This window comes from Dromaius novaehollandiae, chromosome 8 (assembly GCF_036370855.1).
Source record: "Dromaius novaehollandiae isolate bDroNov1 chromosome 8, bDroNov1.hap1, whole genome shotgun sequence".
NCBI lineage: Eukaryota > Metazoa > Chordata > Aves > Casuariiformes > Dromaiidae > Dromaius > Dromaius novaehollandiae.
The window spans coordinates 17,297,080-17,312,592 of NC_088105.1; the positions used below are offsets into that span (position 1 = coordinate 17,297,080).

At 39.9% G+C, this 15,513-nt stretch overlaps 1 protein-coding gene across 5 annotated transcripts in view; it reads left to right on the plus strand.

Moving 5' to 3' along the window:
• The first annotated feature begins 296 nt into the window (after nt 1–296).
• The window catches only part of CAMSAP2 (calmodulin regulated spectrin associated protein family member 2), a 99,204-nt gene continuing 83,987 nt past the window's right edge, over nt 297–15,513 (plus strand). For 4 of the 5 annotated variants that reach the window (XM_026118463.2, XM_026118473.2, XM_026118481.2 and 1 more), the window contains exons 1-2: nt 298–1,089; nt 13,979–14,238. In XM_026118463.2, the coding sequence (XP_025974248.1) occupies nt 951–1,089; nt 13,979–14,238 (399 nt within the window). In that variant the 5' untranslated portion in view covers nt 298–950. Of the gene's footprint in view, nt 1,090–13,978; nt 14,239–15,513 lie in introns of all 5 variants that reach the window. The other variant, XM_026118489.2, reaches the window with a different exon arrangement.

The following is a 15,513-nucleotide window of genomic DNA, read 5'->3' on the forward strand; positions in this document are numbered from 1 at the left end:
GGCCCGACTGCCGCGGGGCCGCCGCCCTTTCCCCCACGGCCGGGCGCCGCCGGTCGCCCCTCGCGGCGGGGAACGCCTCGCCTCGCCTCGCCTCGCCTCGCCTCGCCTCGCCTCGCCTCGCCTCGCCCCGCCCCGCCCTGCCCCCCCCCCCCCCCAGCGCAACGGCCGCCCGCGCGGGCCTGGCGGCGCGTCAAAAATGCCCCTTGTGTGTGGGGGGGCGGCCACGTGACACCCCCCCCTCCCCCCCGCGCGCTGCCGCCCCGCCCGCGCGGCCGCCGGAGAGAGGGAGGGAGGGAGAGAGGGAGGGAAAAGCCGGGAGAAGGCGGCGGCGGCGGCGCATGCGCGCGTCCCCAATCCAGTGCGGCAGCGGCGGGTGGAAAGCCGCAGCGGCGGCGGCGGCGGCGGCTGCCGGGGGTCGGGGCAGCGTCGCGCTACCGAGGGGCGGCCGCCGAGCGCCCGGGGCGCGGGGAGCTCCTGCCGCTGCCGGGCTGCGCCCCGCGGGCCGCGCGGCGTTTCGGGGCCGGTCCCGGGCGGCTTTGGCATCCCGGGCAGAGCCGGTGCCGGTGCCGGCCCGCTGCGGGGCCTCGCCGGCGGCCGCCGCCCCGCGGCCCGGGCTGGCGGCGGCTGCGGGCGCCGAGCCCTGGGCGAGGGGCTGCCCGCGGGGCGGCAGCGAGGGCCACCGGCAGCCGCCGCTCGGGGGGCGGCGGGCGCCTGAACTGAGACAAAGAGCGAGCGAGGAGGAGGAGGAGGAGGAAGAGGCCGGCGGGGCTGTGGCACATTCCTGTGCAGGGGACGGCGGGAGGCGGCGTTAGCCGCGGCGGACAGCTGGCCCCGGCGCCCGCCTCAGCTGCCGCGGCTCGGTGCCGCCGTCTGTATGCGCGTTTCCCCGCGGCCGGGCAGGAGGAGGGCGGATCATGTGAGCGGCGGCCCGCGGAGGGTCCTGCGCGAAGATGGGGGAGGCGGCGGAGGGCCGGGAGATGAGGAAGACGTTCATCGTCCCCGCCATCAAGCCCTTCGACCACTACGACTTCTCCCGAGCGAAAATCGCCTGTAATCTCGCCTGGCTGGTGGCCAAGGCCTTCGGGACAGGTAGGTGGCGTCTTCGGCTCCCCTGCCGGCGGTGCCGGCTGCCGCCCGGCTGCCCCGCGCCGGGGGGGCGGGCTGATTTCGGGCAGGCCCCGCATCCCAAGCCTCCTCTCCAATTCACTGCCTAAGAACCTGTACTATATCCCCCCCACCCCCGGTAGCCCCCCTGTTCGCGTGGATGCGTAATTGTCTTTTAGAGCTGTTACAATTTCATTCGAGGAATTGAGCTCTGTAAATTGCGCTTATTTTTTCCTCCCTAGTCACATTTATAAAACGCCAAAAAAAAAAAAAAGCTACCAGCCATCCATGTTTTTCCTGTCTCAAAAGCTCGATTGGAGGTTGGAAATGGAAACAGACGCGCGCTAGTAGTTCTGACGCGTGTGACAGTTGCCCGGAGTCATTCAAATGGTTAAGCAATAAGAAGGATTTTTGGGGAAAAAGAGTGCTTAATGCCAGTTATTGGCCTACACAGCACAGGAGACTCCTCTTGTCTGCGAGCGCAAAGGGAATTGATTGTAATGCCTCTGAAAGGCATTACTGCTGCGTCTTTGAAAACCTGGGCCTTGAGGAATACCAGACCTATTATTCTAGGCTTGAAATGTTGTTGGGCCTTGAGCAATACCAGGCTGACTGAGGTCTTCTGAGGGAGGTGTTCTGAAAATTTACCAAGCTGCTTGTTCATCGCTGTAGTGTAATAATCACTTAATTTTCCATGGATTAAAAATAGAGATTTTTTTTTAAGGCAAATTATACATTAACAGTCAATATTTTTACCCCTGTTCTTTGTAGAATAACAGGAAGAGGTTTCTGCTTTTGGAATTCTGCGACTGTTGCATTTAGAGCCAGAGCATTGTTGTGTGTTCGGACAGGGTTAAAGGTGAAGCCCCTGGAAACTGATGATATTTCACACGGGGCTTCCGAAAAACTGCTTTCAAAGTGGTTGAACCTAGTGAAATTTCAACAAGGTCAGTGGCTACTGAAATAGAATGCATATTCAACATTAAAAAAAAAATCAAAATGTTGTATCCACATGAAACTTTCATTTGCTTTGTAAAAACTAAGAGTGTATATAACACTTTTTTGTAAGGCTTTATAAGATATGCAGACCTTAGAAGTGAAATATTGGTAGTAGTGAAAGTTTGTGGAATTACTCAAAAATCTTAAGAAATCATTATCTTTTTAGATAACTCAGTTCTATAGGCTATGCTTGTTGGAATTTCTAGTTTACAGTGCTCATGCAATTATATAACCCAAAATTTTAACCTAAAAAAGCTTTATCTAGTAGACAAACTCTACTAGTCTGACCAAGTCCTCTGCCTTTGGTTGATATGTCTTGGTTTATATTGGTTGAGTTTGTAGTGGATGTATAAAGCAACTTGCAAGGTACTTTTCAGTTTGCTGTCTATGGAAAGTCTGATCCGAAACAGATTCCTTTACTCTTTCCTTTAATTCCTGCGGTTGTTCTGAGATGCAAAAGCAAGTGAAAAATGATTAGAGAAGATGGTAGCACCTTCTGCCCTCTAAATACTAGGATGACATACCTAGTAGGAAGAGAGATAAATATACCCAATCATAGGGTGTTTCCTCATCTGACAGTTTCCCTACTAGGTTAATATCACAAGTAGCTTCAAAGAGTTTGTGGCCAAAGCAGGGAAAAATAGTATGTAGAACTTGCGTGTCTGGAATACGGATACTTCCTTTATACTTGGAGCAAAACAGAAGAATTGACCTTCACCTTTTCCAAGAAGGAAGGAAGTTGGATGGATTATTTATTTACTTACTTTCTTCAGAGTGGATCACTGCCTCTTTTGGTGTAGTCATGTCTTCTACCTACTGCCATGTGCATTCATACAAAGGAATTACAAAGGATCATTAGCATGTTTATGGATGCCACATTGAATTTGTATTTATTCCAGAAATGTTGGAATTCCTTACCTAGGGAAGTGAAGGATTTTTCTCCAGCTTCTCTGAAAGAAGTTAATGCAGCTTATTAATTAATTAAAAAAAAAAAAGTCAAAAGCATAAATCATTGCAATCATATGTCCATAGAAGATATCTACATCTTTATATATCAAATAGGCAATAGGCATATCTTTGGGATCCAGTGAGCATATTTCACATTCTTTAAAAGCATGTTGGAATATAATCAAAATTGTGGATACAGCCTGGTTAGGCGTTAAGAAGATGAGAGTCCTCTCTTGAATAAGACTTGTGATACAGGTACTGTAAATTAATATTTAGTAGTGGCTTTTGGTGTTTGATTGATATTTGCATCCAAAACCTGTAAGACCAATTGTATATTGTTGTTGCCTTCAATGAAGCTGATGTAGCTTCATCTTTGATGAAGATGGCACACGGTGTAGGCAAGTTTAAGTTGTCTTGTAAGAATATGAGTATACAAGATGTCTTCAATGTGACTGTCATGCGTGAAGAATAGATGTTATAGAAATGGCTTAGAAGGTAACAAGAATGTCTGAAGGTTATGGGGTTTAGTCCTGCTCTGGCTGCTGCTCTTAAGGGTTAACTGTTATTTTTTTCAGCCTTAGGAAAGGAAGTAATCTTGTCTGTCTTTTTTTTTTTTTTTTTTTGTTTTTTTTTTTTTTTTAAGATGTAATGTAGTTTGCTGCATCAACAGAACTCTGTGTCTGGCAATAAGAAACAAAATGTACCAGATCACTCACGGACTTGTGCTGCTGTAATGACACTTGTCAGGTTCTTTTTTTCTTTCTTTAAGAAATACTAATTTAAAACAAACTTCATATTTCCAGCTTGAGGGAAGAATAGGGTTTTGTGCCTTGAGAATCTGTTTTGCTGCAAAAAAAAGTATCAGTGTTAGGACAGATTAGATTAAAGATTTTATAATAACTAAATGTTTTAAGTGACATAACTTACAGTAGCTGAAAGGGGAAGAATTTAACAAAAAGTACAATGTGAAACTGAGGAAGTGATGTTTAACCTTAGAATTTAAATCTGTAAATGCTCACTTTCAGCAGTAGCTCTCGTACTTTTTGAATTTCTAACCTTATAAGAAGTCCTGTTGAATTCCATGGTATTAACCATTTCAGTTGAGAAAATCTGCTTTCCAAAGAAGTGGTTGAACTCTATCATATGCTTTGATTTTAAAAATATAATGAGGCCTAATTAACAGGAATAAACTTGATCTTTCTTGCCATACTAAACCCATTACTTCCTTGTTCTAGTCCCTGTGGATGTGGAGAGGACAGTGGACTTCTTACTTTTTTTTATAGCACCTTTCATATAATAAAAGCTCTTACTGTGTCTCCATTCTGTTTTTATGCTTTTTAGACAAAATAGCTTTTTTTCAGCTTCATCTTTGTAAGTGAAGCTTTTGGGCACTCTCTTTTTCTCTTCTGTATTTTTTGCATGTGGTCTATGTTGTCTGAATTCTGTACTCAAACCTAGATGTAATGGTCCCACTAAGGCCCTACCAGTACTGGGTAAATCTGCGAAACACATCACTTTTCCAACCCATAATACTGTAATTTATTCACTAGAATATGATGTTTGTCATTTTTGCATCAGCCTGGGATTGTTGACTCATTCCGTTTGTGATTCACTGTAGCTCCATATCTTTCTCGGCAGAACTACTGCCTACTCAGTCGTTCCCATCTTTTAATTGTATAGTTGTTGGTTCCTGCTTTGCAGCTATACTTATATAACTGCATCCTATTTTTTCAAACCGCTTCTTCCACTTATCAAAATCATCTTGAATTATAATCTTGTCTTCCAAAATGCTTTCGATCTCTTCGTAGCTTGGAATCCTCTCTATTACCTCAGCCAATTATGAATGAAGATACCAACTACTTCTTGGACTAAACATTCTTCTCATTTGATAGTCACTGATGAGTACTCTTGGAATATGATTTTTTTCAGCTAGCTTTGCATCCAGTTTGTAGTTACTAAATTAAGACCATCTCTGTGGCATTTATGGTTCTGAGAATACCATGGGAACCATTTTAAAGTCAAGATAAATCGGTTGCTGTTCTACTACCCATACAACTTCTTATCCTGTCATAGAAAGAAATTTAATTGGCTTAGTATGATTTCTTTCTGATAGACCCATGCAGCTTTTATTTAGTTTTATTCCTGAGTGCTTGCAATAATCTCACATCAGTTCTTAGAGACTTTAAAAAAAAAAGGGGGGGAGGGGGGCAAGCAAACAAGCTAAGTGGTTTGTAATTGCTGAAGACCTTTTTTCTCTTTTTCATAGGTATATTTGATATTGTACTATGAAAGTTTTTCAAAACCTTTCTGTGTTTCAAACTGTGCTATAGGTATAGCAAGCTGTTCTACGTATAGCTGGCATTTGTCTTCATGGTCAGAAATAGCTGAGTTAAACCTTGTTTTGAGTAGCTTCTGCAATCATAACAAAATAGTCCATGTACCTTTTGCATCAAATTTATTGATAGGCAATTGAAGCAATAGATTGTATTCCCTATGGCCAAACATTAGCCAAGAAACTTAGATAGCTTTCTCCTGATAACTCATATTTTCAGAATTTACAAGCACCTAATTACTGCTGTTTGCAGATGTTGACAGTGGGACCAGGGAGGGAGGAAATGAACTACTTATATCAAGCAGAAACAAATTGTAACTATTACTCTCATCTATTGATGTTGGAAGTTGCAGGCCAGAACATCTCATAATACTTCCTAGCAGATGTAATTACTGACTTTCTTTACTCTTGTTCCGTATGGCAGCAATCAAAAACTGGCACATGAGTGAATTTGAAAGAGAAAAGCAAGAGTTTGGGGAAACTTGTGAGGAAAATATCCCTTTATTTATTTGTTTTTATGGAGAGTCCTTTTCATCCGTTCTCTCAAATATTTACTGACAAATTGATACTTTGTGATCAATTTTCCTGAAATCAGTTCACTGGACTAATCATAAACAGAGATGGTCTACTTTAGAAGTTTATAGGATCGCTCCTTTCTGTATAACACACATTCAAAACATATTTTGACTGTAGCTCAGTCTTTCTTAATGAATAAATAAAACTGAATGGGCTTCTGGGCCTACTGGGTTTGACAGAACCATCTGTAGTTGTAAGTCTGGGCAGGTGAAGTCGCAAGTGAATGCTTGTCAGGATTCTGGCTGCACGACAGACTGCAGGTAAGGTAGTTTATAATCTGTTCAGTGACTTCGTGTCATTGAGCCTATCTGTCTGGACAGCTGAAGTGCCTGTCTGCACAATGTGACAGCCCTGATGAAGGGACTGTTGCTAAATGCTCACCTACATAAGGTGATGAGATGAAATATATTTCCTCTGCCTATACCTGGCTTCTTTTTTGTTTTCTTCAACCATCACTGCAGTTACAATTGCACCTATCTTTTAATTTTGTTCTTTCAGTGACTTAGGCTAATCTGTTTGGCGCACATAGTAACTCCATGTTTAAAGGTGACTCTCATCCTGACTTGAAGAGGACTTAAACACTGTTAGTCAGGAATTTCACATACTGGAAAGTTGAGATGATACCCGATTTCAATTCCTCAGGTATCTGGTGGATTTTAATGAGCAAAACTGTATAGAATTCCACTAGTGAAGTTACTAGTTTTTAACCACTTGCTGTGGTAAACCCATGGCACTGAATGAATGTTGTTGCTGATCACTCCCTGGAAAATGGGGTTAGGGGGTGAAAATCCTTCAAGACTTGGCAAGAAAAATGAAATAGATGTGCCCTCTCAACACTCCCCCTTTTCTTTTTCTTTTTGCCTTGGACAGTACATTAGTACTGGATTAAGTGGAAGTGATAAAGAAACTTCCTTCTCTTCTAGCTATTTCCTGTGTGTTTTCTTCACCCCACCTTATAACCACTCTAAAATTAAGAGAAACTGTGAACCAGACTCGAACGTACATGTGTCAACACGTGTCTGTCTAGTTATGTATGGCAAAATTTTCTTTTTGAATTAATGAAGTCATAATAGTTCAAGAAATAAATGCTTTCCCTCTTTATTTTTCTGAAATCATCTTTTCCCCTGTTTTGAAGACTGTTTAAAACATGTCTCCATTGTAATAGGCATCGGGAAGCTAGCTGAGTAAGATGGGATTATAACTACATCGTTATCTCTGTATTTCTCATACCGTACCTATCCTGAAAATAACTTCTGAAGGTGTGTATGCTAATATGACTTGATCCTGTTATTGTCAGGGATTATTCTAAGTTATTCTTTTGTTTATCAGAGCCTGAATAAATAGGCAGGTGTTGGTAAGGTAGTCATTAAACTCTCCCATGTTAGTAGAAAATGTTCCTACCAAAAAAACTTTATCTGCTCTGAGAGCAGCATTTCTTACTGTGCTACAGAACACACAATATCGGACTAGATAGACAATTAGTGTGACCCAGTAGAGCGTTTCTTATGTGATTCTCAGCGCTCATAAAAATAGGTGAATTCTGGATGGACCGTAAAAGTGGAGCCTGGGCAGGTTTTGGTTGGTTGGTTTTTGTAACAAAGAATCCCTCTAGAAACTCATACCTATATAAAGCATCCAAAAAACCCTACATAAAATGTTTCCACCTAAAATCCAGTTCTAATGTAACTAGCACTCTTTGAAGCAGTACTGATTGGTGTGTTCTAGAAAACAAATTTGGCCAACTGTTTAATACTTAGTGAGTTTTTGCTTTTGATGTACAAAGATCAGTTTTTATTGAATTACTTTCTCAAGCAGTAATCATGGCAAGGAAAAGAAGTTTTTCCTTTCATTAAGCCAAAAGAGTCCTGTGTAGGCAAATTGGACTTGTTCTATGTTGTTTCTTTAAACAAGATTTTTGGAAGAGAATAACTCTGATTAGTAGAGCAGAAGAAAGTAAGGCTAGGAATAGCTTGCACGATGCTCCACGCCTTTTACATCTTAATGAGTCATTTTTCCAATTCAGTCAAGAAGGTAGAACAAGAATGCTAAGTTTCTCATTTTCAGCCAGTGGGTAATGAAAGCTATTTAGTTGTTATACATTTGAGGACAACAGAGTTTCCGTATCTAGATTCTTTTATTACTTGTCACCAAAATCTTCCTTTTAATGTTATGTGAATTACCTACTGAAAGTACAGAATTGCTGTCCCAAGTCGAAGCATCACCACTTGTCTGTCTGTGGTGTCTAGAGGCAGGAGGGTAGGGTTTGTTTGAAGTACTTCTGTGACAGTAGATCCAAGAATCTCTCAAGTTCTTGAGATCATTTAGGTAGACAAAGTTAAGAAATGTGATACTGAAATTCAGTCTGCCAGAAATTTCTAAAGGTGACCTTTTAGATACTTGCTCCTTGGTAGAAGTATGCCTACCCTCTGTTAGCCAAGGAAAATATAAATAAGCGGCAGACTGATTGAACAAATGAAGAAGTATAATACTCTTTGAATGTCAACTGCCTCATTCTGTTCTCCACCTTCTGATTAAAATTCATGTTTGGTGTTTTTTTCTTTTTTTTTTTTTTTGTTAATAGCATCTGTTTTTCCATGAATTACTAATCTGCTGTGAATCTTAGAACTGTAGTGCTTATAGGAGGCCCTGAAGGCCTCTCCAAAATAGAATGTCAAATTGAAATGTCTACTTTTATTGAGACAACTATGAAAATCCATCAAAAGCAAAATAATCTAAATCATGCTTTTCAGGCCTGTTCTCAGCCCTCTGACTTTCTTGGAAGTTCTGCTTTCTTGCGCTCAAAGGGGAATGGGGCACCAGAGTTCTTGTTGGCAAATGAGAGGCTGAATGGACCTCATTCACACGGCTACCTTACAGCAGAAGTAAATCTTTGCTGTCCTGCAGAAAATCGTCAAGTAATTGAGTCCATTAAGGTTTATCGTAAATTCATTTTTGGGGTGATACTAGAAAGTGGTTAAGGTATTAGTCAAATTTTCACAAAATAATTCTGTATTAAACCTCCTTTACAAATATTATTTTCTTAATCTCCTTGTTGACTGAAGTCAGTACCCTGTACAGATGGAAATTCCCTAGGCTGAGGCTTTATGTGACCTTGTGGCTCATAATAATGATATGTATTTTAATTAGAAAGTAAGTATATGGTAAAATACTTGTTTATATTATCTTTAGGAATAAAGGGAGACCTTGTTGGCTAAGGCTTCTGAGTTTTTACACTTCCTTAATGCAAAAAGTTCATAAATCTGGAATTGTTCCCTCTTATAATTTTGAAACACTCAGTAGTTACAAAACTGAAAGGATTATATTCATCTCTGTGGAAGTCTGGAAACTTTGCAAAAAATAGTTTGTTTAAAAAAAAAAAAAAAAGCTTAGACTTTCCACACCGATACAAATAATTTTTTCCAAAGAGGTGCTCATGCTGTGTTCCAGGGAGTAATTCACATCTACGTGAGCAGAGAGCTTTGCTTATAAAACTGCTCTTAAAGGTAAATTCGGGGTAACTATGAATTACTGTTAAGTGATTCCTCCTTCCCATTAAAATGATCTGTTTAAGTGAAAAGATGAGTTAATGTTATCTCTTTTTTTCCTCCCCCGTATTTGCTTTAAAGCTTGGAATGAGATCTTTTTTGGTTTTGTGGGTTTTTTTTCCTTCCCCAGAGAGAGCATCTGCAGGGTTGTGACTTGAGTCCTTTGAATGGAAGAGATTACCTGAAGATATATTGTTTTAAAGTTAGCCTGATTCTTTAAATTGAATTAGTGTTCTGCACTAAAGTGGTATTATTTCCTTCTTGTATTTTCCTCTCTATATGCTGAATTTGTGTATTAGCTTTATTTACTCTCCTCACAATTCAGTAATAAAATTCAGAATGTCAAGCTCCCTGATTTTGGGGGAAGTCTTTCTTGGTGTGGGTTTACTAAAATTGAAACGTGTGGTCCTACTGGCAAGCTTAGAAACAACTAGAGTGAAAGAGATCTCTGGAAATCATCTTGTCTAACCTCCTGCTCAATGCAGGGCTAGCTTCCAAGTTCGATCTGGTTTTTCAGGGCCTTGACCGGTCAAGTTTTGAAAGCCTCCAAGGATGGCAGTTTCACAGCCTCCCCAGCAACCTCTTCCAGGTCGCAACCACTCTCATAGTGAAGAACTTTTTCCTTATGTTGAGTTGAAATTTCCCTGCAGCAGCTCGTGCCCACTGCCTCTCATCCTTTCACTGCACTGTCTGAGAAGAGTCTGAGTCCATCTTTTCAATAATCTGCCTGTTGGGTGGTGGAAGATTGCAGTTAGATCCTCCCATAGCCTCTCCAGCCTAAATAAACCCAATTCCATTGGTCTCCACCATATCTCCTACATTCAAGTCCCCTAACTATATGTCCTCTATATACCACTCTTTCATAACTGCTATAGTGTACTTTGGCACAAGTTTCAAGATTAAATAGTACTTCATGGCAGCGTGTATAAGCATGTACATTTGTATTTGTTTTAAAATTGTTCATTTACTTCAGAGCTTAATCTTGAAGGACTCTTTTGTCTGGGGGGGAAGGAAAGGAACTGGTAAAATAGTACATATCATGAATTAGCATAAAATTCTTCTCTGCCTAACAGGGCAGTTTAACAATTTCCAAACTTGCCAGAATTGTTAAATAAAAGCTTTTGACCTTGTCAGTGGCTCTGGTAATCTGCTGAGACTGGATGTAACCTTCAAATTCTACCTCCAGAGGACTTCAGAAGGCACACGTTGCTTTTTGGAAGGGTCATGCCTTTGGAAGACCAATATAGAAGGAATAGTTTCCTGTACACCCAGCTTTTTTTTTTTTTTTTTTTTTTTTTTTTTAAACTTATTTTGTTATAAGAAAAACCAGAACATCTAGAAATCTTCTGAATTTTGTTTACCTGCTATAAAGATTGATTCTGTTATCAAACAATTTGATATTTATATTGTAAGTGAGGAAAAAGTGCATGTGTTTCTGTCTGTGAGAAGGTAACTCTTAGGGGAATTTTTGGGAAGAGAACTTTTGATCTTGTTACAGCCTTGATTCTTTATTGTTATGCTCTCACAATGTTTAGGTAGTTTTTCATAGCTAATATGTATGCAGTCACTTTCTCTTCCTAATACCTTGTTTCAGTATTCTATTTCTCCTTCTATTGCAGACTTTATTTTTTCTGTGAACATTAATGAAGAAATAGCATACATCTTGTTTTGTCTCTTGCTATGTTTTTCAAATGCGGAAATGTTCTGTAGAAATATTTCTATTTGCCTTTGTTAGCTCTCATCTTGATTTTAGTGTATTGGGATTTATTATTAACACCTCGGTTAGCAAATGTCATTCTTTCATGCTAAATGCATCTAAGGCATCTTATCTTGCTATTTTATGGTATGTTTTGTGATACTGACAAGAGCAGAAGTGACTCTTAACAGGAGACAAGTTTATTTCCTGTCTTTGGATTTCTGTTCTTGCTTAAACTTTTAGATTTAAAATCTGTCATTGTCTTCGGTGGATCTAAAGCAGGGAGGTTGTGATTTCTGTTTGTTTGTAGCTACCTACTCCTGCCTCAAGACAAGTAAAGGAGTTATTTTTTAGCTTTTTCTTTATAAGAAATTACGAATGGCTTTATCCTCCTCCTCCTGTTTCCTTCTCTCCTCCCGCCTCCATCTAACTTCCTGTATGATTCAAAAAAGGTGTGGGGTTCCTTTTGTTTGTTTTGTCTTCTCCAGGGTCAGGCAAAATGTGTTGCCTGTACGTTGTGAGATTGGAAACACTTATTTAGCAAATAATGCCCTCTAGCATGAAGATGCTTTAAAAATTGGCAGTCAAAGTTATAGAGGACAGAATCATGGTGAGAACTGAGCTGATAGTGAAGTGGAGATGGATCATGAGGGAGGGACCTCAGAAATAGTAAGTGTAACATTTAAATAGATGATGTGTGGACAAACAGGGAAAAGAAAGGACAGATAGGGCGAAGACTGGCGATAGGTGGGAATAATGCATAGATTTGTTTATTGAGTTGCTTAATTATTACTTCTTTTTACAGTGCTGAATGATAGTGCAATGTGTAGAATCAGTACGTGCTTGAGGTAGCTGGGAAGTGGTAGGAGAAGGTTGCACTGTATAAAGTAGTTGCTCCAAATGTGTTTCATTTTGAAACTATCTTTCATTTAACAGTTGGAAACTGTCAAAATAGCTCTGAACTCCTCTACCTAGTTTAGTATCTCCAAGCTGTTCGTGCCCTAAGAGTATCACTGGCTGTCATTTGGTAGTTCTTTCAAAATTGTTTTTTATCATTTGAAGAAGTAATGTCAGTAGGCATTAGACTTTTATTTCAAAGGTCCGACTATGTTAGTTCTGCTGACTATATTTTGATCTGTAGTCTAAAGCAGAAATGTCATCTCTCTAGCCAAATTTTAGCTCTGTTTTAACCAAATTAGAAATTACACCTCTGCCCCCCTCTTGCTATTCTGAATTGGCAAATAAAAAGCCATATCTTATCCTTAATTATTTTACTTATGAGAAGGGCGATGTTTAAGCAAGGTTTTTTTTTTTTTTTTTTTTGGATGGCATCTTCTCACATCTTCTCCCTTCACAGCTAGGAGAAGGCTAGCTCTTCTTCCGCACCTCTTAATGGAAGCACATGGGCTGTAATGCAATATGTACGAGGAAGATAATCTGTCATCTTGTGTTGGCTGGTTCTGTTTTCCTCTCTCCTGCCTCCACCCACATTGGGCTGTTTACCCCACCCTCCGCTTCAAATCCTGTCTGTCCTCACACGTGTAGTCAGCTGAAGGGGAAGGGGGTAGGAGCTGGATGGGGACTGGAGTTGCCTGACTCTTTTCCTATGCTTCCTTTCCCCCCACCCCACCCCCAGGAGTTAAATAGGCTTTTCAGTTTTGGCTCAGGGAAAGAATGACATGCTGCTTCTCCCATAAATGCTGTCAGCTTAGTTAACTTTTTAACAATGGAGAGCGAAATTCTTAGAGGGAGAATGCAGCATCTTGCAGTGCTCACATTTAGAAATGTGAGTTCTGAAACCATGCCGAAGTTGTTTTCTGCTTCACTGGTGATTGATTTCATTTGATCTAATATCAAATTAGTTGTAACTATTATATTTGTGGTAGACAATAATAAGTGTATTTTGTCTATGTTCTGTTGTGTAAGTATATGGAAAAGCTGTCATAGATCTTCTTGGAGTTCCAATTTTAGGGTTAAAATCTCAGCATAACTTGACAGAATCCTGCATAGCCTTCTGTTGGTGCTAGGCCTGTTAGTTGAAGAAGGAAAAAAGCTCACCACTTAAAAGAAAATCAGTAACACAAATAGGCAAATAACACTTCAGTGTTTTGTCAGAAGAAGGATATTGATAATGTTTTTTCCTCTTTTCTTTTTCCATTCTTTTAATCCTATTAAGACATCCAGGTAAGCGTGCTGATTCTGTGATGTGTGATCCTTGACATAGGTAGTACAGTAAGCAAACTTGTCTTGCGTATTTGACATTTAGAAGGATTATGTGTGGTAGTTTCCCTTTTTGTCCCTGGAATTATTCTGTGCTTAAAATATGTTATTCCATTTCCATTTTATTATGGTAATAAGGACAGGTTTTTGTGTTAAAATGGACATTATTTCGCCTTGAAGTGTCTGACGTATTAAATACTATGCTAAAGAAAATGAGAATGCTTGGGCATGTATTTGGAAAAGCCAAGAAACTTTAATGTGGAAAAGCCAAGAAACTTCAATGATACTGTAAAGCCACAGGTTGGCCTTCTGGTGTGGCTTTTGCAGTGTGGAACTCTTTCTGAATTTTTCTTCAGTTTCTATTTATAGCTTAACTCTGTTGAACTCTGCCTTTGTATGTAATTTTCCCAGTGCTTTTGCAGTATGATGACTGAGTAAAGACTTTGGCTTTCCCCGAAGAGATTTTAACGTAAATATCAATCCATACAAATAAAAAGTGAATAATGTAGTTATCCTTTTTCATATTAGCTAATGCTTTATGTCTTTTGATCTTTGTAGAAAACATTCCAGAAGAACTGCGAGAACCATTCTACACAGACCAGTATGACCAGGAGCACATTAAACCACCTGTTGTTAACTTGCTGCTGTCGGCAGAACTCTACTGTCGTGCTGGGAGCCTTATTCTCAAGAGCGATGCTGCAAAGCCACTTCTAGGTCATGATGCTGTTATACAAGCTCTGGCACAAAAAGGCCTTTATGTCACTGACCAAGAAAAGTTGGTGACTGAACGAGATCTTCACAAAAAACCCATTCAGATGGTGAGTGTGTAGAGTTTCCATGTTTAGTATGTTTCTTCTGGTTTTCTGTGTGCTCCCAATAACTGCATATTTGTTTCTTTTTTACATGCATCATCATTTTTAAAATATTTTATCAAGAGTTAGATCTGGTTCATTACTGGGAGGCTTATTGTTCTTCTATCTCTTCAGAGCTGTCAATGCAGGTGTATTTTCTTTGTACTAATAGTTCTACTTCCAGTGTTATGCTTTGAATTTAACAGTAACGATATGATCACTTTGATTCCAATTTTACAGCAGTGATTGCAGGTGAATTTTTCTTTGTTTGGAAAAAAAAATGGTTTGAAAATAGTTCTCTCCTTCCTTCTAGAGATCTTTTGGTTAAAAGCTAAATCATGACAAACACCAACCTAATAACATTTGGTAGTCACCAACTTAATTTAAGTCAAAAAGTTAAATTTGTGTAAAACAAAACAGTGGCATATTCTTTTATGGAGACTTTTAATAACAGGTCTTTGCTTTATACAGCTGCTAATTAGAACATCAGTTCAATGGATGAATGATTTCACTACTAAGCTCTTAAGTTGGGGGCTTTTTTCATTGACTGGAGCTGAGAAAAAAATTTGTGAGAGTGTTGCTACTTTTAGCCAGTCCCTTCCCTAGGTTATATATGAAATGAAATAAGATTTAAATATATTTAAAGCATTTTAAACAGTAAAAGAGGTGAATTTTTTTTATTTTCTCTACTGAACATAAAACTATCATAAAAATATGATACTACAAAGACTTGAGCAGCCAACTTCCATTCTCACACAAAGCTTTATTCAAGATTGTTAATTTGAAATCAGTTGCAATTTTTGTTGTGATTTCAATGGAACTCCAGTTTCAATCCCTGTATAGAGGTATTTGTGGCATGATCTGGACTCTTCAGATTAGAGTATGTCAGGCACAGGGAACTAAATGCCTAATAAAGCACTTCTGTAAATTTTCTGTGATCCATTAGCTGACTCTAGACTCTGCAGTCGATTTTTTCCCAGGATATTTCTTGGTAAATCTGCCCTCCAGATTTGACCGACTGCTGCATTTTGAAGTCCTTTGGTACTTTTTATGGTCAGTGACCTGTAACTGCCACTGGAATGGAGATGTGTGAAGATACACACATACAGCTATATTTTTATCATTAACTTATTAGAAATTTGTGTTTACTAAAGTATAAGATGACTAAAAAGTACTTGGCAGGATATAAGTAGAGATAATATCTCCTGTTTGATCAATTGCTATGGACTGGTAAGTCAGAGA